The following is a 21038-nucleotide window of genomic DNA, read 5'->3' as shown; positions in this document are numbered from 1 at the left end:
ATATGGTGACTTCTTAGGATTCTGGTGAGCTGAGTGAGGGCATTTCTGGGGCAGGAAAAGTCATACCCACTGTACAGAGTCGCTCAGAATGGAGCCAGCTATCTGAGGGGGCCAGCCTAAGGGGGACTCTACGGACCTCGTAAAGAGAAGATCCAGTAGAAAGGCTGGTAGTTTACCTACACGTCCATCTCCAGAAGCCAGGTCCCACCCTTAACTCATCACAGCAGTCTGGGCCACAGGGCACAAGTCATGGTGTCAGGGGTCACAGCAAGAGGAGTTCCCTCCTTGGCGCATACGTGGTGGGAGAACAAGGAGATGACCTCACTGATGCCCCCACTCTCAGGGCGGGTCCTGATCTCAGGGCAGGGGTAGTAAGGCACCAACTCATTTTTACCTTGTCTACTTAGTTTGAAGACCACAGATGATCCTTGACTGGGGCCTGGTGTTGGGGCTGACCAGAGGAAAATACAGTTCTTGGAGGTGTCCCCAACAGCTTTGGAGGACTAGCTTGGCCACGACTGACACATTCTAACACCAGACCCAGGGCCAGCTGCCTACTATAGGGAGGTGAGGGCCAAGGGTAGGGTGCGGTCTACTTAGGGCCTTCCCTGGATCCTGGATGAGCTCAAGGTTGGCTGTGGAAGCACCGAGGTGGTCCCAGGCATACTGACCCCACTTGGGCAACAGCTGGCAAAGGGAAGACTGGAGGAAACAGTCCAGATCCGAGGACACAAACTGCTGCTATCCAGGCTACAGAATGAGACCTGTGTACCACACAGAGAAAGAAATTCTACCCCAGCTCATTCATTAGTTTTTGAGAGCCTGTGTGGCTCCAGGGTCATCTACCCTCACCCTAGTCCAGCAGGCATGGGTGGTTCCTGCAATAGAAGCCATGAGCAGCCCCAGTATCTTGACCTGTAGCCTCGGCCTCTTTCTCATACAAATCCACACGAACCCCTAGGTAGCAGCACAGCTGGAGAGCAGGCTTCCCTCAGAGCTCAGGCTGCTGGGCCTGTGGTAGACAGCAATGTTCTGACTGGGAAAAGTTCACACATTTCCAGGGGCTCTGCAGAGTGGGTGCAGCTCACAATGGAGTCTACAGCAATGATGGAGGGATCTGAAAGAGAAGCTGTGACAGAGATGTGGGGCAAGGGATGCATGGGGTCAGCCTTGAGATACCTAGGGGCTGAGCTAGACACAGACAGGAACAAGGCTGAGGGGCAGAAAGACACCACTGAGAACGAGGCTTGAATTTGAAGGAATAAACCCCTAATAAGAGGTCTCTGCCTAGCCAGTATCCAGAGACCAGGGAGGGCAGGGGTGCAGGGGGCCTGTTATGGCCCTGAGTACCAGGGTAGCCTGCAGTGTTCTGGCACATATCCTTTCGTATCCCCTTCTAACATATACACAAGTGGTTGGGACCTCAGGTTGACTGTGACTAGAATGCCATGAAAACCAGGGGCCATCTCCTCCAAGGGAGTGTGTAGAAACCGTGGGTTCCGTCCCACTCGCCCTCGCCTCTCATTTGCTGAGTAAAGCTGTTGCCAGGCTAACGACGCCTGATGGCCCCAGGACAAGATCTGGTGAGATGGCTGCAGTTCAATCCACCCCATGCCCCAGATTCCTGACCCACAGAATCCAAAATAATAAACATTTGCTGGTTTAAGCTGCTGACTTTGAGGATAATTTGATGCTATTTGTTAACTATCCTGCAAGAGCTAATGAATATACAGAGACGCGTTCACAGCAAGCAGGGAGCACACAGGAAACCTCCAAGAAGGCAAAGGGAGGCACTGCAGTGGCCAGCACAGGGGTCAGACCTGCTTCTGCAGAAGAAAGGAGTACAGATTCAGGTGTAAAACCATCCAGTGTCCTCCCCTGGCTAGGGAGGGTCCTTGGGCCCCTGCCATCCTGTGGCCCTGCCTTTCCTAGTCTCTATCTGAAGGAGTGTTCTCTGCTATCTCCTATTGAAGGGCCCTCTGGATTTGGTCATTCTGGGTTTCTGTTATTTACCACAAATCTGCAATGTGCTATAACGCACAAATATGGTACTGTGTACAGTTTTTTTTTCTTAACTTTATCTATGTTCAGAAATGATAAAGGCTTTTTCAGGGTTGGCTTAAGATATATTGCAATTTAATTTAGTTTTAATTCTAGTATTACTTTAAAGAAAATTAAAAGTTTATTTTTAGGATACCCAAAGGGTTGTAAAAAATCTCAAAAAGGGGACTGATTTCCAGGCAAGTTTCCCACAAGGTGACTTGGTGGCGTGGGGTGATACAGTAGTGTACAGTAATGCTGCTGGTCAGAGCAGCTACCCCTATACAGAACTGGCAGGGCCCGAGGGCCAATACTCTAGGGGTCAGCTCACCAGCTAGGGACAGAGGGGTCTGCAGAGAGAGGGGTGAGACAGGACGGGCTGAGCGTGAGCCCTTCCTGTACCAAGAGCAGAGACAATGAGCGCTAACATGGAAGAGAAATCAGGGCCTGGAGGGGCAAGAGGCAGGGCAGGGTTTGTTGGAGGGTTTTGCTGAGACGTGTATGTTTGGGTAGAGGCATCGTCTGAGAGAGGGACAGCAGAGCTAAGCCTGGGTGGCACTTCAAACATGGGGTTGGCAGAGCGCCAAGCTGGGGAACTGACCAGGAATTTGACACAGGGGAACAGGCTCACTCAACATGGGAACACCTTTGTGAAAAGAGTTATGAGGGCAAGGCCAAGTTCAGGGGGAGCCCACAGAGGGTTCCCCAGCATAGGGTAGGAGGGGGCTCATAGCACTTGCACACTTAGAAGAGGCCTTGGGTGGTGCCACAGACGGTCATGGTGCCTAGAGCTCTGCTCCCTCGGTAGGTGGCAGAGATCAAAGGATGGAGCAGGTGACACGCAAGCTCTGGAGGAAGAGGACACATTGTCACCAGATGACTGCCTCTGCCATGGCCACTGGAATGTGACTCTCTGAAGGCCACTGGGGACCAGCACAAATGTGAGTATGAATACATACATATTGGGAGACCTGCCCCCAAGTGTTAAAACAGTGAGCAGGTGTGAACCGACACAAGTATACATGGTGGGTGTACGTGTGCGTCACCCACAAAGGGCAGTGGAGGCAGCTGGGGAGCTACATCAGGAAGAGGACGCACTTGCCAGGCCTAAAGGAGCACCTACCCTATAGGGTAGCTCCTTCCCCACAGTGTCCTTCCCCCAAGTTTAGACTCTTTAGGTTTCCACCGTGGTATCCGCAGTGTTCACATCAGCTCACCCCCTCCCGCCATGCATTCCTCCTCACCCTGCTCTGCCCCTCTCCCAACCTGCTGGCCCTGAGGGACCCAGCCTGGATCTAGGAATGGGTGTCCACAGCTCCTCCTCTGAACCCTTCTGCAGAAGACAGGGAAAGCAAGCCCCTGTTCTACCACAAAAGCATCAACAGGTGAGGGAAAAAATGCAGCCCAGCCCAGCTCCTACATGATGATGGTAGCCACCTGGTTCATTTCTTACTTAGTAAAGCTGACTCTTCCCTTTGCACAGGGCACCCCAGAAAGCACATCCCCCCCTCATGCTATCCTTTGCCTTTGCAGACCCCCCCCCACCTGCTGTTTAGAAGCCTTTAGGGGAGGCATACCCATCCTCCACACCATTGCCCTCCCTCATTTCTAAAACCTTCCCCTGAAAACCAAGTCCCCACCCCGAGGTAGGAGGAGTGGGCTGCTTTGCCTGCCTTTCCAGTTCCAGGCACACAGTGGTTAGCCTACCAATAATCCAGAAGGAGCAGTGCCGAAGCCAGCTGAAGAGCCTTTCCATCCAGACACTAGACTCTTTGTTGGGGATGGGGGCAGAGGAAAGGAGACAGGAGCCGACCCACCTGTTCACTCCCCCAGGTCAGAATGAAAGTGATGCTTCCTGGCCCTCGGAATCTGGAACCTAATCATGGAGACAGCTGCAGCCGCCACCTACAAACACCAGCTTGATGACTCTAAGCTTGGACATTAGACACCCCTCCACCAGGTCTTCTGTGAACCCAGAGCTGATCTTGTACCCAGGGCCTGGCCCCCCCCCCCCCCCCCGTTCAGCACCCACCAACACCTCCCTGAGCCCACACCCCACGCCGTGGCGGCAGCTGCTCCCAGGGCCACAGGAGGCAGTGATATTATATATTACGACAAACAGGGGCAGCCCACTGACAAATAGGCCTGCGTGATCTAAACGGTATATTATCCCATAAAAACGTCAGCGGGCAAAGCATCGGAGCCAAAGCGGAGTGCCGTCCCATGCCGGAGGCCCTTCGAGGCCTTGCTCCTTCCCAGCACGGCAGGGCTGTGAGGTGATTTTCTAGGCGTTGCACAGTGCTTGTGATTCTGTTTTTTGCTTGTTACACCATGTCTGTTGGGGAGGGGAATGAGGTCCCAGAGGTTAATGGGGACCAGGAACCCCAGGGGAGACGTTCCCTGGCAGGCAAAGGGGTTGGACATGGGACAGAGCAAGTCACCTAATTTGCCAAAGAGGCAAGGCACGTGCTTTGAATTCTGAAGCCAGTTCACAGCTTGTCTGCAGACTACAGAGATATACACACCCAACCTGGAGGCCTCCTGGGCAGGCCACCTCCCCTGCAGTAGCAGGGACTTCAGAACCTCTGGACCCAGATCCAGGGGCCTGCCTGCCAAGGGCCTGAGGCAGCTGTGTCTGGGTTTCTCTTGGGAAACCTCCAGAATCATTCTGGTCCATAGTGCAGAAAGGCATTTCCTCAAGGACTCCCTAGGCAGAGACCTCCCAGCCATGCCAGGCCCTGGGCAGGGCCACCAGGCCCCTCCGATGTGATTCTGAAGGAGGACATAGGCTAACACAGGCTGAGCTGGGGCAGTGGTGAGGAGGTAGGGAAGAACACCCTTGGGACTTTGATCTCTACAATCGAGGCAGCTGCACAGGCTCTAGGGGATAGGGCAGCATATCCCACTGTGGGGATTTATATTCAGATGTTTACGGTGAAGAGGAAGATATCAGGACTCCAGGGGCCCCAGAGGAAGACAGGCGAGCAGGCACTGGGGTGACCACCATTGCTCCCTTCCGCTGCGGAAAGTTGTGATTCCCAGTGGTGCTGCTTGAACTTTATCATCTGTGCTTGGGTATTACCAGTGTAGGAACCCGAAGGATCCCAGGCTCAGAGTTGGGAGCTAAACCAAGGCATTCTGGGAAATGTAGTCCTTGGGGGGGGCGGTTTAGGAGGGTCAGCAGGATGGGGGCTTGGGGTAGTTAGGGAAGAAAAGAGAGCCAAGGCTGCCACCCTGACACTAACTTTAGAGTGGAAGTTTAAAATGCCAGGGAAACAGATTCACTTAAAATCTGTGCCTAACTCCACATTTTTTTTCTGAACAAGAAGTCCTGGCCCCTTTATTTTGGTGGTGGTGGTGGTGGGGACCTCCTCAGAGAAGAGGGTCCCAACTGAATCTCACAAGTGGAAAGTAGTGTTCATTCCCCACATCCCTTTCCTCCTCTCGCTAGGGCCTCCAGACACGGGGCGGGAGCTTGAGGGGTTGGGGTGCGACCTGCTGCCTCCCCTCCGAGAGCCTGTGAGCATCCTGAAGCTCCCACATTATTTATGTTCACAGCCTGCTCTGATGACATATGTAAGTTGACAGCGAACATCCTATCAACTTGCCGGAGTGTATCTTGATTGTTAAAACACACTCTTAGAGGTGTACAATCATTTATCAAATTAAAATAGCCAAGCTTTGCTTGTTCCTTCTGTCTTCCTGGAAGAACACCGAGCAGCCTCCAGCCTCTGGCCTCCTGTATTAGCACTGGGCTCTGCTCCTCAGAGACCCTGCCCCTGATGCCTGGGGCCCTGGCCTCAGCACACCCTCCCCGTGCCCCAGGCCAGGGCAAGCCCACTAATCGCCAAGACGTGACAAACGCCAGAAGCCCCACCAATTAAATTTAAACTCACGCAAAGCTCAGTGGCTAGTAAATTATTATTTTTATTAGCTTGAACCAAGTTCCCGTAAGAGAGAAAGTCAACTTGCTCCCATGAATGGCTCTTGTATAATTTATTTAACTCTGTGCTCTTTGCCAAAGCCTGGAATATTTTTAGCTCGTTCTGTTGTTGGATTTGGCTTTTTTATGTGTGTTTCTGAGGGGTATTTTTAGCTTCGTCCATGTTACTCTAACAACCTCCTATGCGTTTTTGTCCTGTCTGTTCGGGCTGTTGAACCCTGTCTCACAGGGAGCTGAGGGAGATTTCTAAGAATAACTGGGGAGTGTTTGGGGGTGCGGCGTTTTCCGGGGGAGATGTGCTATCTGCACTGTGCCACTCCTGCCTCGGCCACCAAGTTGCCTTATTGCTCACGTGACCTGGATATTCCAATGGAGAACTCGGTGTTTCCCTATAGGAATGATCAGACTTGGAGGCAGCACAGGCCCCACAGAGAAAAAACCCACATTCCAAAAACAGCTTTGGTGGAGAGGGCGCGGCTGCCACAGCCATCCCAGTCTATGCAGCCGCCAGATTCCCGGATCCCCGCGGCTCCATTGGGCACGGCGGCAGCTTTGATGTCTAGTTCTGTCACTTATGGTGCAGGATGGGTAGAAGCTCGGAAAGTAACTCTTTTCACACCTACTTAATGTTGGTAACTGCTGCAGAGACACTCTATCGTGCAGTGGAGTTAATGAGGTATTTACGAAAATGTATTTTTCTTACCAAAAAAAAAAAAAAAAGAAAGAAAGAAAGAAAAGAAAACCCCATATAACAGGAGGAACACCTTCGATGGTGTCTTTTCACACAAGAAAAAAAATTGTTTTAATCTATGGGGCTAGGTGGGGTTTGGGTGGTCGATTATTGTATTATTTTACTTTAAAGACTGGTCATCCAAAGTACCTTTAACAGGAACTAGACTGGCAGTCTTATTCCAGAAAGGGCCTGCCTGAACCCCCCCCCCCCCAAAAGCTGCAGCCAAGACACACGGCTGCACTGGCCAAGTTAAATCACATCCCAAAGCCAAAAGGGGTGGAGAAGAGTCCAAAAAGAGGATTCACACCAAGAAGTGAACCGGCCCCTTGGTGGAGCCCCAGCCTTAGGGGGCTCCAGGAGGACAGGACAGGAGCTGACCCAGCCGGAAGGGGGGAGGGGCAGGCGAGCACACAGCTCCCAAGCTTCTCCCCTGGGGCCAGCTGCCTCCTGATTAAACCCGTTCCCCTGGAGAGGAGAGATCCCCAAGAAACTCCAGGCAGTAAGACGGAGAAAACCTAGGTTAGTTCATGTTGATTTTCCTTTTTTGTGTGTTCCCCCATCCCTAGATTTCACAGCTTTGCCTCCGGACCATCTGTATTAAAGACAAAATCTAACACTGCACTAAAAATAATGGTTCCAAACATTTTAATTGCACCTCTCAGTGACAAGGTTAAGGGAACAGCACTTTTACCATAAACCCTACAGCTCGAATATAAAGCTACTGGCACTTTCATTTTTGGAAAACAATGGAAGAAACCTGGGAACCCAGCACCCCCTTTAGGGTCCCACAAGCAGACACCAGGAAGGCACCAGGTGGGAATGAAATAGGGCGGCAGTGGGGGGAACCCTCAGCCTCGTCTGAGCGGTATGCCTGACCAGGCAGGTGGGGAGGGCACGCCACACAAGGAAGCTGTTTCTGGGGAGCCGGGGGCTGCAGCCTGGATGTCTGCGTCCTACGCAGACACAGGGAAGAATCTTCCCTAAGCAATTTGGCTTTCAGCTCAGCAGTTGGGGCAGGGAGGGGCAGGCTGGACTACTGCAGCCTTGGCCTTTGGGCCAAGGCCATCTACAGAGAGAGGGAGAGAGTACAAGACGGTGGCCATTTGGAAATTTGCACACAAAATTCACACACAAGATCCAAAGACAAATTCCTTAACTTCACCCCACCTTTTTCTTTCTAAATGAGGACCTACAAAGACACACACTAAAGTACAGGGATCTCAAGATAACTCCTTTTTTACAAATACATGCAGCAAGATTCTAAAAACGAATACAAAATCCTGGCTATCCTGGCTCTTAGCAATTGCAAAAGGCTTTCAGCCCCACACAGCCCAGCCAGGCTTCGAATCACAACCAAGTCCAGGATCTCCAAACACAATAGGTTCCTCTGGTCCCCAAGGGGATGGAAACTGGGCCTTCAGAAGCACAAGACGCATGGCCCTCCAGCACTAAAGAGGGAGCCCTCTAGGGCCCCCAGTGTATAAGGAAGCAGGAAGGGTGTGGGGTCACAGACTAGGACCTGGTGCAGTTTCTCACAGCTCTCGGTGGCCTGTAGTCCAAGAACCACGTGGTCCAAGTTAGCATGAGCAAGACAAAGGTCCAGGCCACTTCCCCACATTCCCACCTGACTGGGTATTACCTAGATCTAGAAATAAGGGTGAAAAGAAGGGAATGGCTGCTGAGCAAGAGCTGGCTGGGCTGTGGACCGGCCATTGAGGCCAGGAGGCAGCAATGGCCTGAACTGATGGGAAACTGGGCTTGGCCTGGCTGCCCCAGGGGGGCACAGCCCCAGCCAGCCTGGGCACCACTGTGACCTACCAGCCTGGAGGGCACAGCACACAGGGGGAACAGGGCAGAGGCTTCCTCTCCATGGTTCAACCCTGCAGACTCAGCCTGCCCAGCCAGGAGCTGAGACTGGAAGGGAAGACGGACACTTGTCCCTGCGGCAGCCACCATGTCAAAGCCCTCCCTCCCTCCCCAGTGGCCCTGAGACGAGTGGGCAGCATCTCAGGGCAGCGGAGGGAATAGACAATAAGCACAACGATATGGGGGAAGGTATTTTAAAACCACCAATTGCTCAGCCAAGTACTTCTCTTTCTCTTTCCAGTTATAAATCGAGAAGAGGGGAAAATGGAGAGAAAAGAAGGGGGAAAAAAGCCGTCTACAGAGAGGAAGGCACAGCCTCCCCAGCTCCAGCTGGAAAGGCAAGCGGGCAGTGTGCAGCTGACCCCGCAGGAGGCTGGCCTCTCTAGCCCAGGGCTGCTCACTCAGAATAACCTCGTGTTGTAAAAGCTGGAGGCCCTTTAGCAATTAAGCAATTTCAAGTTTTTTTTAAGGAAATGCATTTTTTTCTTTTTGACTGCCTTCCCTTCCAACATTTTTCCCTTCTAGCCCCGTTCTTGCCATCCGTTTTAATCCACACACTAATTGTTATCCCATTAAAGCAGATATAATTTTATTAGTATTCATGGTTCATCAAGCTAATAATAATAACTGTTACTGTCAAACTGAAAAATAAAAGCAGCAAATAATATTTCTGATGTTTAGAATAAACTGTAAACAAAAGCAAGCCGACCTGCGAGAGTGACCCAGCAGGTCCACGCGCAGTTCCTCGGGCTCCCCCAGCTCCACCCTCGCTGGTCAGTGACTACCCCGCAAGCTGCGGCTTCTCTCCAAGAGACTGGGTAGGCGCAACCAAGAACAGACCCTCCGGGAGGGGAACACAAGGGACTGCAACGCGGGCACGTGCCGGGGCTAGTCAGGACAACTCAAAGTCTCTCTTCTTGAAGCCAAAGCGCGCGGACTCGCCTGCACCGAAATCCCGAGCCAGGCGCCTCTGAGTTCCGCGGTGCGGGATGCGCGGTCTGCACTCAGGCCACGCTTAGTCCGGCGTTAGCAGGATACCAGAGGCACTTGTTAAAGCGCATGCATCCCCTGCAAACCCATTCTCGCCCTGACACTTCAAGGCTTTATATAGAAACAGGATTTTCTCGTCTTACACTAGCAGTTCCCATTAGCGCTCCCGGGGCGCACACCACTCTAATCCGCGGGCCGGCCGGGCGCGCTCTGGCCCCCTCCCCCAGCCACTCGGACGTTCTGTCCCCCGCAGAAAGCGCCACGGTGTCTCAGACGCAGAACGTCTTAACGAGGTGAATGCAGAATGCAGAAAAGAGGCTTCCGCAAGAATTTACTTCTGCAGGAAGGGGTGGGGGAGGGTGGCTAGGAGTAGAAGGCTCGGTTTGCTGCCTGCTCTCGGGCTGCCCTGCAAGACCCAGGGTAGTCGGGGAAGGCTGCTGGAAACGGGCGCAAGCCCGTGGGCTGGCAGAATGCACGGCCCGCCCGGCGCTGCGCAGGGAAATGAAACCAAAGCTCCAAGAACGGCTCCGAGGAGCGAAGGGGCCGGCGCTCCTTGCACTCGCCACAGTTGCCAGCTGCGGCGGGGCCTCTGCATCGCAACTGCCCGGGCTGGGCACTGACCTGTGTGCGACGCCATCGGCAGCGGCGACGGGAAGTACTTTCCGGGCTGGAAATGCGCGGCCGGCTGCGCGGCGGGGCCGGCAGGGGCGAGGCGCGCGGCGGCTGCGGCGCTGCGGTGGCCCAGGCTCCCGCGCTCCGACAGCAGATGCGGCGGCGGCGCGAAGTCTCGGCCATCCATACCGGGCCCCGGCCCCGGCCCGCCGCCGCCTCCAGCAAGCAGCGCGGCCGGGGCCTGGGGGCGGCTCGGAGTGCAGGCGGCGCGCGGGCGGCGCGCAGGAGGCGGCGTCTGGGGTCACCGGCGGCACAGACAGCGGAGCCGGTCAACACACCGGCGGGCTGGGCTTCTCGGCGGGCGGCCGCGCTCCGAGCCGGCGGCCGCCGTGCAGGTCCATGGTCTGCAGAGGCAAGCAGAAGAGATTCGGTGACTCGGGGGTTCCTCTCGCCCGGGGGTCCCCGCCCCTCCCGCTACCAACCCCCTCCTCGCGCGCCAACCGGAGAGGCATCCAGACCGGACAGCGGGGCTGGGAGCGCTCCGAGGACTCCCTACTGCACACGCTTATGCGCCGGGTCACTGGAGCCGCCCTGCACGCGAGTCCGCGAGCACACACGCACCGTCCGAGCCACGCTTGGCCTGCAAGAGCCAGAAGCAACCCAACCGCGCCGCGCGCAGCTTCCCTTTCTGGTCCCTGAGAGTCCCTGCGGCGAAGGCGCCGTTGCGAAGAGGCTGCTGGCTCCGCTGGGTGATAAAAACCCAAATCTGCGAAGCCATCACGCACACTCGCACGCGCGCGCACACACACACTCACACACACCCTCTCCCCTCCCCCGCTGCCCAAAGGTGTCTCGGAGGAAAAAGCCCGGGGTCCACGCTCCCCCCCACCCCCGTCTTTCTGAGGTCCAGCTTTTACTGCATTCCGCTTAACCGAATAACCATGCTAATTAAGCGAGTAATTTTATTGATTGTAACTCAAGAGTTTTTTTTTTTTTTAAATAACCTTCCTTTTCTCCTCTCTCCCATCCCCCCATGCGTCTTTCAGTCCATTCTTTTGAATGTCGTCCCCCACTCAGCCCCAGCGGGACCGGCCCCCACCCTCAAGCATTGTGCCACAACCCCAGACTGGCGTCCTGGAGCCCCGGGCGCCCCTCGACCGCCACCGGCATCACCTGGGCCGCTACGCCGCAGTGCCTGGCCTGCTGTCCCCGAGCCCGGAGCTTCCTAGTGAGGCTGGAACAATCACCCCGCCCCCCAATCAAATTCGCCCAGGATCTTCCTCTGCGGATTGGGGGCTTTGGGGGAGGGGGCTCAGAGTCAGAAATTGTTTTCTCTCGGCCTCCCAAATCGGCCACGACGTTTCTCCATTCAGCGTCTGCCCCGGATCACCTAACCAAGGCTGGTCTCCGCGTGGCACCCAGATCGACCCTGCAGGGAGGGAGCAGAGACCAAACACAGCGCAGCTTTCTCCTGTGTCTGGGTCCCAGCAGACCCTGGTCCTCGATCTTCCATCCCTACCGCTAGCAAGGCCGATTTAAAATGACCCTCCTCTCCCTTTTCCTCTACCCCTCCCATCGTGAAATGTCTACTCCAGGGTGAAATCGCAGACAATTTCAAACTCTGAGAGGAGCAACCGAGCACGCGATATAAACTGTACACCACCATGCACGTGCGACCAAAGTCTCTGCCATCCTCCATTTCGAATACTTTCTCCTTATTTCCGAAATACGAATTGTTTTAATGCTTGGTCTCAGCTCCAATAGAAAGGAGGTATTCTTAATTGTGAACTTTGCAGAAAATCAAAATCTTTTTTTTAAGTCATCCCACCGTGACAACAAAGCGATTAAGATGTTTTCTATTTCGTAAATACCATTTAAATTGCTATATTTTATGCTCTGGGTTCTACACTGTCTTATTTGCACACTATTTTGTGTCTGATTTAATCTATAACCGAAAACATAATGTATTAAGTGAATACATATTTGCTCAGGTGATAAGCTTTTTTTAATATTTATTCGGAGAATTTTGCATTGTAAATAAACGGGACTACACAAAGACTTCTCTTTGTGTTCAAACTGCATACAAAGGGGTTTGAGGCTCTCTTCCCTCTGGGGAGTTTCACTCTCCCCGGGTCCAACAAATAACTCGCCTCTCCACCGCGCGGGCCTGCTCAGCGATCGCCAGGGCGCGGGAGGCGCAGGCAAGGCCCAGGCGCTGCCGGCGCCAGGGTTAGGGGAGGGGCTGCCCAGGACCGGTGAGGAACTTGCGCGCCCCTACCCAGGCCGGCGCCTCTCGAACCCCGGAGGGCGCTGAGGAGGACAAAGGGAAAGAAGGAAGGGGAGGGAGGTCAGGAACCTGCCGCTTCAAAGGCGCCGAGGGCCGGAGTGGGGTCGGAGGCTGCGCGCGCGGTACAAGGCTTCGCGACGGCCTCCGGGGAGTCGTGTGCGCTGGGCTTTTGTTCTGGGCCCCCACCCCCAGTAAGACATTTCAAAGTAGGAGCGAAAGTGGGGGCTGCACGCGATTCTCGGGACGCGGGCTTTGAGCTCACGGAGCAGCTTTACTCTCCACCCCCTGCGGGCCGATCGCTGGCTCGTTTGTGCCTTTCTCACAAGCCCACTAGACTTTCTACGCAAACAAGGGCTGGATTATGTCGCCAGTACCCGCGGCTGCGCTTCTGACCGGACTGGAGGGGACTTTTCTTTGTGTTCCGTCCTGCCGGAGAGCTGCCGCACCGCCCTGGTCTGCTGGCTCCCTGGGCCTGGGAAAGCCGGCTCAGTACGGAACGAGGAGGAACAGCCACCGGAGCCACCGAGTGAGGGCCGAGGCCCGGAGCTGCGATGCAGCAGTCCCCGAGTCCCTGAGGCCTCCACGCGCCCAATCTCCGGACAGGACACCGCAATGGACCCCGGACAGGGTTGCACCGGAGGAAACAGAAAGTGGCAAAGAGCCCCGCGCGGCCGAGAGTCACCGATAAGAACAGGTCTAAAGTACCTGGACCCCAAAAATCCTCCCCCGGATGCTGGGCGTGACCCCCAGAGCCGCAGTTCCTTCAGAAGCTCGGCCAGCACTAGTACCCTCGGCTTCTCGAGGTTGGCTTTGTTTTCAAATTTTGCATCTAAAAGCTGAGTCTGAGACGCCTTTGTCCTCCCATGGAGGCCAAGCTCTGGGGTCCGTGGGCTCCCTCCAGCCGAGTTTCCAGCGCGGGTGGGTTCAAAGGGGCCTGCCAGGCCAGGCCGCAGCCAGGAGCGCACCGGACGCGAGTGGCTCCAGCGTGGCTGCACAACCCGCTCCCTGCGAAACCCGCCCCCCCCATCCCGGAGAAGAACGAGAACGCGGTGGTGCGAGACCCCGGCTCTGGGAGATGGACCCATCCCTGGACCACGCCACTCGGGTCGTGGCCTTGATCCCGCGTGCTGCCCAGAACGCATCGCGTGAAAACGCCCCACTGTTCGGCCCCCCTCCTCCACCCCCTCTCCTCCAGAAGAAAAAAAAAAAGAGAAAGAAATGTTCCGAAAAGAATTAAGTCTGTGGGGAGCGAAACCTGAAAAGCCGCCAGTACCCCTCCAATCCCCTCTCCCCTCACTGAGGCCCAGAAAGCAGCGGCCGTGGCCACCGAGAACCGACCGTTCCCTGCGCCGGGGAGCGACCGGGCGGGGCCCATTCAAGACTGCTGGGGGAGGGGAGTAGGATGGGGGAGCAAATAATTGGGGTTCGCTCATGGTTCCTCCAGAGCTGGGCTCTCACTGACTGCCCACTCGGGGCTACCCGCGGGGCTCTTGCTGAACGAAGCGTGGCGGTCTCTGTCCTGTCTCGATAATTTATTTTTAATGTAGGGTGTCGATCGAGACAACAAGCGCTCAGAGCAAAGCAAGGACGCATTACGGGGGGAATTTTAAACCGATCGATAAAATTTTTCAGAGAAAAAAAATATCGTACTCATATATATAGTCCATCGGTTTTTTTTTTTTATAAAAAAAACCCTTTCAACATCATAACAGATTTTAAAAGGGAAGATCTATTATTTCTTAACACCACAAACCTGACTTTCTTTTGCTTAAAAAATGTAAATCCCCAAAAGCCAAAATAAAATAATAAAATAATAATACAAAAAAAATTTAAAAAATGAAAGCAATTTCAGTTACTTACTGGAGGCTGTTTCCTGGATACAATTGAATGCAATACAATTAAATCAGTAAATGTGACTTTGGTTTGTATTCCTATTGGTATTTTCAATGTGCTGACTGTTGCACTGTGAATGCACGGCTTCCACAACGACTCTAGCGAGCCCATCCAGAGCGGCTCTCAAACCTGCAGCCCGGCGCGGCGAGCCACGGGCCCTGCATACTAATAAGCTCGTGCCACTCAACCCGGAGCAGCCCGCGCGCTGATTGGCCGCGCGGCCCTCCACGGCCCTGAGCTCGTGCCACTCATTCGGCGTAAACAGGCCTCCCAATAGGCTGGCGCCGGGCCAGGGAGCTGCCAATCAGGGAGCAGCAGGGCTACTACCAAGCCTGATGGCGCCTAATTCAAGCCCAGCGACTGCGCAGCTCCTCTGCGCAGATCATTGCTGCTGAATGGGAATGTGGTGGCGCAGGGCGGGAGAGGAGCACCGGCGAGTGAGCGATTGAAAGCGCGTGTCCATGTCCAGGGGAGATTCGGAAATTTGTTTTTCCTTAATTTGTCAGGTCTAACGTTTGGGGTTTTGTTTATTTGTTTTGCACAGAATAAAAAGAACAGCCTTACGCCATAAACCAGAAGCCCTGTCCACGCCTGGAGTCTGTCTGGCAGGTGACCTGGATGCAAGAAGGCCCAACTTCCAAGCGCAGAGGCCGGATTGTCTTGCTGTACCTCCACTCCCAGGCCGCCACCCACTCGGACCCGAGCCGGAGAATACACTTGGGTCTGAGGAGTGGCCACACAAACTCCATGAATGCTTGCCTGGCCCTTCCTCCCTCTGCCTGAGAGGCAGGGAGATGGACCTTTCTTCTCCAGCCATCTATCTGTCCGCTCTCAATTTTATCTCCCTCTGCCACGCTCCGCAGCGCAGCAACAATCGAAATGAAAATCGAGGCTCTGTTGCTAAGATAAGGATTTACTTTTTTCATCAGCTCCTAGATTTTAAAAATATCCTCACTTGATAATTTTAGGGTGGTTGTCATGGTGTGAAAACCGTGCCTAGCATTTCTCAGCGCCTGTCCTTACATATTCACAAAATTTCTCACTACAATGGAAAACAGCCTTTAAACAATTCTCTTTATCATAATCAGAACCAAAACCACTTTTAAAAATATTCTGCAAGCAAATATTTCGGTTAGAATTTGGTTGCCTACCCAAATGTTATTTATTTTCAAGGAGCAGAGGTGATGTCTTAGTGGCGATGAATACATAATTCCTGCTCCTCTTTTTCCGCGTTTGTTGGGGGGGGATATTAAGTAGATGCCAAACAACACCGCCAGACTCCTTTGGATTTCTCCTGTCTCTTTCCGGCGCGGACACAAAGGAGTTAAACCTGAGGTCTGTGGTCGGCACTCTTTCCCCGCCTTCCTCGCTTCTGCGGAACCGCCATGATTGGTTGGCACTCGGCCAGCGGGCTGTCCATCACCAAGTGTAAACAAGGCGCTGATTGGCTGTTATCCAGTCCGCACAGGGCCTCCTGAAAAAAGCAATTACTGGCTCCGCGGTTTCAAGGCTGCCCAAGGCCGCTTGATGAAAGGAGATAAACCGAGGACCGTTTCCAGGATCCCCGCGGGCCGACCCAGGCGGCTCCCGAGCCGAGGTGCGGCGGAGAGCCCGGGGATCAAAGGCATCTGGAGAGAAAGGGGAAGCGGGCGCACTGCCGGGCCGGCCTGGCCCCCCGCGGGCCGCGCTGACCTGGGGTGGGGGCGGCGGGCGGGGACTCCGGGATTTCCCGCCCGTTCGGAACGGGGCCTCGGCCGGCGCCCGCTCCAGGTAAGCCCGGGTCTCGGCGCGCTGCGACAGGCCGCTGGACGGGGCACGCGAGCCTGGCTGCGGGCTGGGGACCCCAGCGGTCAGCGGGGACTGGGTCCTCGCCAGCGCGGTGGCCGCGGCGCCGGGGAGCGCGAGCTGCGGGGAGGCTCAGCTGCTGGAGATCGGATGAGCGCGCGGCTGTTCGCTAGGCGATCCAAGCAGGCCAGCCTGTGCGGGGTGGGCGAGGACGCCGGCCCGCGATGCGCGGTGGTGCCCCGACCGCCAGCACAGGTCCTGCCAGGCTTGAGAGGAGCTTCGTTGCTGCAGTCCCGCCCGGCGGCGGGCAGCCGTTTCCCGCTTCGCACGCAAGAGGAGGAGCGTCCCGGCTCGGGAGAAACCGCTGCGGGCACCCCTGTCCGCTCACGGTCGGCGCGCGCATCCCTGACAAGCCGTAGGTTTTCTGCGAGGTTTGGAATCCGAGTTCCTCATTTTCCTTACCAGATCTTATTTTTCCGATCTATCTAACTATATCCCCATTTAAAGTATTCTCTCTCACCCCACCCTCAAAAAGAGAAAAGTGTAAGGAAAATCATTGGGTCCTCTGAGCTGCTGCAAGCTCGTGGGGACCCGGAAGGCCGGGGTGGGGGAGGGGCGCGCCTCGATCGCTCCGCACCCCACCCTCCCACTGTGGGTAGCGGGGGTCGCCTGGGCCCGGCCGGAAAGATCCCTGAGCCTCGCATCTACCCCCCTTCCTCGGCGGGTGGGGACTGGCAGAAGGGCCGTAATCCAGCCGTGTTCAGAAAGGCCTGTTAGGCGGGGAACGTGAGGCTTCTTTTCCTCCGCAAGCCGGTTTAGGATCTTGGGGATCCCTAATCTCCGGATCCCTAAAAGTTAGGCTTGAGGATTTGTTTCGAACAGCCTCACGTGCTGCCTCTTACCCCTCCCCCGCCCCCGCCTTCTGTGTCGCTTCCCTGAGAGGCTCCCCGGGTGTGAAAGGCCTCGGCTCCTTGCTGTCTCGCTCCCACCTCTGCGTCCTTTCTAACCCCAGCGTTCACTGAAGTCTAGTGGCCTTTTTTTCCTCCCCCTCTCAATAGTGTTTCAAAATAGTTGTTACAGCAAATAGCTGCCGATATGCCTCTGGATGCCGCCAGCAGCTGGCAGCTGCCCAGCGCGGGCGCACAGCCCCCGGCAGTTCCACAAGACCAAAATAAGCTCCCGTGTTCCTCTCGTAGGGCTCGGCCTCCCGGGCGGGCCCGGGCATGTTTGGCTGGGCTCGCTATCTGCTCAGAGCAAACCATCCTGGTTTCCTACTTGACTTCCTGCTGTCCGAAACTAACAAGTGTTTTTAATTTTAGAAGAACATGGCGTGAGGAACGGGGTACTTCTAGAGCAGTGGTTCATTCTCAGCCTTCCTAATGCTGTGACCCTTTAATACAGTTCTTCATGATGTGACCCCAACCATAAAATTATTTTCGTTGCTACTTCGTGACTGTAATTTTGCTACTGTTATGAATCGTAATGTAAATATTTTTGGAGTTAGAGGGTTGCTAAAGGGGTCGCGACCTACGAGTTGAGAAATCTGTTCTAGAGGGAAATGGGGGGGGGAGGGTTAGAAAGAGGAGACTAGACAGGGTTATAAGCCAGAGGTCTCTGCTTTGGAGTGTCCAAATCTGTGCAGTCGCCTGAAGTCTTAAAACATTGTAGGTTATTAACGCTGCAGCCACAGATGCCCAATCGCTAGCCCAGGGCACAATAGCCTCTGAATGTCTGGGCCACCTCCACAGCCTGACAGATACCCTCCATGGTCTCCTCTAGGCTGGGGTGCCCTACATACCCAGCTGTGCCCTGGCACCAGAGCACAGCCACACAGACATTACACTTCAAGCAATAGCATGTGTACCCATGGACCCCTGTGCAGTTTTGGATGTGTGCTCAGTCTACATGCACATTCTGTGGGCTCACATCATCTATGTGTAGATATACCACTGGTACACACGTGAGTCCCATCACACTAACCACATTTCTATGCATACAAAAAAGCAAACTGGCAAGGTGGTTCAGCAGGCCGACACTTGCCAAACCTGACCACCTGAGTTAGGATCTCCTGGTACTTCCATGGTAGAAGGAGAGAGCTGACTCTTGCGGATTTTTTGCTGACCTCACACTTGTGACATGGGTACAGGCAGGTCGGCAGCGTGCAGGCACACACAAAAACAAATCCATGTAATTCAGAAGGACAGTTTGAGTCTCACACACAGCACCCTGACACACACCACACATGTGCAAGCACTCTCAACTACAGCGGACTGGACTGTAGTGGAGCAGCCCCATTACCCACAAACCCTGGTACCGCCTCCAGCGTTCCCCACTGCCCCTACAGGGCTGGCGACTGGAAGCAGGCCTAGGCCTCCCAGCTCCCAAATGACCCAGAGCCCACTGTGTGAACTCATTGAATAAATAATCACTTTTTAATACAAGGGGGTGGGGGTGTATCTCGAGTTACATAAAATTGTGAATTAGTCGCTGCTCCAAATAAATGCGTGCTTGGGCCAGGGAGCAGCAGCGCTGCACTGCCGGTAATTGTGTGTTGGGTGCCTCTCCATTGTTCCCTGGGCCATTAGTCAAAGGGCAAATTAGAAACAATTTCTCGACGACAAAAAAATTGACTCTTAATTCTTCCCACAGAAGTGAAAGGGACAGGTCCAGAGGCCTAAGGCTGGAGCTTGGTCTGGAGGGTCAGGGGGCCCAGAGGGAGAGGGAGACTGGAGCTGGGTTTTACACCTGGGCAGTACAATAGCATGCAGGTTGGATCCAGGCTAGGGAAGGATGGACTGGGGGTGGGGGTGGTTCACAGCACCTGTTTCTCCCTCAGTGAGATGACAGTCAAACTCCATCCTCGATCTAGAATCAGGGCTTGAAAGGACAACTGGAGACATTGGGATATTGCACCCTTCTTCTCAAAAGGGGTCAAATTCAAAAGCCTCCGGAGGTACTGGCCTGATTGGAAGAGGAGGTCCTGGATCAGTGAAAATCTCTACCATGGCAAGGTCTTGCTAGAAGTACTCCCGAGGTCCTAGAAGGAATACTTTGGAGAAAGGTCTGAGTGTGGCCAAGTCCCCAGTTACCTGGGTCACCTGAAGGTAACTGCTTGGTGCTCTGTGCCTGGGAGCATGGGCATTCTTTGCTAGCTCTTCTGTCTTTGAGGCATGCAGTTTATGCACAGACTTGACTGGAAGGGGGGAAGAGAGTTGGTATGCCCTCATCCCAAGATAAACGGGCTTCTCGCCCCCAAAGAACAGTACTTCAAACAGCCCATTTTTTCAGCTGGGCACAAGAGGTGAGGGAGCACGAGGTGCTGCCTTGCTCTCTGGGGGTATCCCAGCCCCCAGCTCCTGTCCCCTCCCAACTGGAGAAGTGGCAAAACACAGAAGCAGAAAAGGAAGAATTGCACGATCCTATCCTATCAATATGATCTGATCTATCGTGCTGAGTGTCCCCTGTTCTCTGCACACCTCTGGAGGCCTGGCTGTGCCCCTAGCCAACATCGTCCCTGAGGCATTTCCCTGACACAGCTCCAGACCAAGTCAGGAACTTTGCTAAATTGAAGCTGGCTCAAGCCGGAGGGACCCCTGTGGGAGGCGCAGGTTTTCCCTTCAAGGCCATAGACAGATCTTAAGACCTGCTTCTAAGTTTTAAAAGGCAAGGAGAAAAGCCCCAGACCACTTTGAAGTCAGGTAAACAGCTTCTCCAGCCTCTGCAGCTTCCTCCCAGGGAGGTTTAAATTCTGTTGTTGCTGATTTCCTCCAACCAGGTCAGGAGGCTGCCCAGCCCCCTCCCTGCAAAGGAAAGGTGCTTGTTAAACACAGTCATAATTTGTGGCTAAATATAACCCAGTGTGTTCACACGGAAAGCATAATTCAGAGGGCTCATTGCATGAGGTTATCAGTGAGGAGACCCATCTGGGTTAAATTAAAGTAATTTTCATAAAGGGCAGAAGTATCTATGCCAGGCTTCTCCTGGCCCTTTCACTAGTGATAGAGTGATATTTGTGCTAAAGGGGATGGAGGAAGGTGGGAGGACACCCCACACCCCAGGGCTGAGGAGGCAGCTTCCTGGGCCTGAACACTGGGCCTCCCCATTATAGGTCTCTTCATCCAAGGCTGGATGTGGCTTCTGCTAAGCCTGAGAAGGTTCTGGAGGAACAGGGAAGGCTTTGGGGGCATGAGAGAATAGCTTTGGGGGTCTGCTAAATAAGAAGTGATTGATTTTCCTGTTAGGCTGACCCAGATAGCCCTCAGTCTTGGCAGTAAGGAAATAACCACCACTACCACCCCGAGCCCATTATAGGAGCCCAGGAGGGAAAGCCCGGATAATCGGAGAGATTCTCAGTAATAGGTCAGGATGGCTAAGTGACTTCAGCATCCTTGCTTAGGGACAAGTGCCTGGTCAGTCTTTGCGTTCCTTGCAGGTGTGCCCCCAAAGTGAAGCTGGCTTCCAGCCCTCAGAGACACCTGCTTCCACTGCTGGCTGTGCCAGGCCTGGCTTTGAAGGAAGCGCAGTGGCTGCAGGATTACAGATTCCAGTGTGTGCAAATATGTTCACACAGGCCACGCGGCAGACTATGTCTGGGGTGATTCTCTGGAGCCAGATTTCTGCTGCCTGGTCTCACAGTGCTGGGGACTCCTTGGATGCAGCTTTGCTGAACTCGGGGTCCAGGGTTTGCGGTTCTGCCCCTCTTGCCACCTCAGTTCCGGCTCCTTACCCCCCAGTCCTGTCACCAGACCGGCTCCTATTCTCTTCCTTTCAACCTCCCATACTGTGAAAAGCCGGCTTTAGCCAGACTTCTTGCCACCACCGTTTCTGCCCCACAGAGGGAACCTGGTTGGAACACCCCACAGCCATGGGATACTCTTGTTCTGGAGCTC

The 21038-nt window shown here is 54.5% G+C and overlaps 2 protein-coding genes across 2 annotated transcripts in view; one reads left to right on the top strand and one right to left on the bottom strand.

The window, feature by feature from the left end:
• Bahcc1 (BAH domain and coiled-coil containing 1) overlaps positions 1–10371 on the bottom strand; it is a 58082-nt gene extending 47711 nt beyond the window's left edge. Inside the window, exon 1 of the mRNA XM_059272271.1 lies at positions 10194–10371. Coding sequence (XP_059128254.1) covers positions 10194–10371 — 178 coding nt within the window. The remainder of the gene's footprint in view (positions 1–10193) is intronic.
• A 212-nt stretch (positions 10372–10583) lies between these two features.
• LOC131917131 (uncharacterized) lies at positions 10584–15538 on the top strand. Its single transcript, XM_059270764.1, has 5 exons — positions 10584–10781; positions 11262–11412; positions 12302–12413; positions 12798–13274; positions 14909–15538. Exons 1-5 carry the CDS (start codon positions 10584–10586, stop codon positions 15321–15323), a joined length of 1353 nt encoding a protein of 450 aa, XP_059126747.1. The 3' UTR covers positions 15324–15538.
• Positions 15539–21038: the final 5500 nt, after the last annotated feature.

Source organism: Peromyscus eremicus, chromosome 8a (genome assembly GCF_949786415.1).
Source record: "Peromyscus eremicus chromosome 8a, PerEre_H2_v1, whole genome shotgun sequence".
In the NCBI taxonomy this organism is placed as follows: domain Eukaryota; kingdom Metazoa; phylum Chordata; class Mammalia; order Rodentia; family Cricetidae; genus Peromyscus; species Peromyscus eremicus.
Note: the sequence above shows the minus strand (reverse complement) of the source record. Positions and strands in the feature narration are given on the sequence as shown.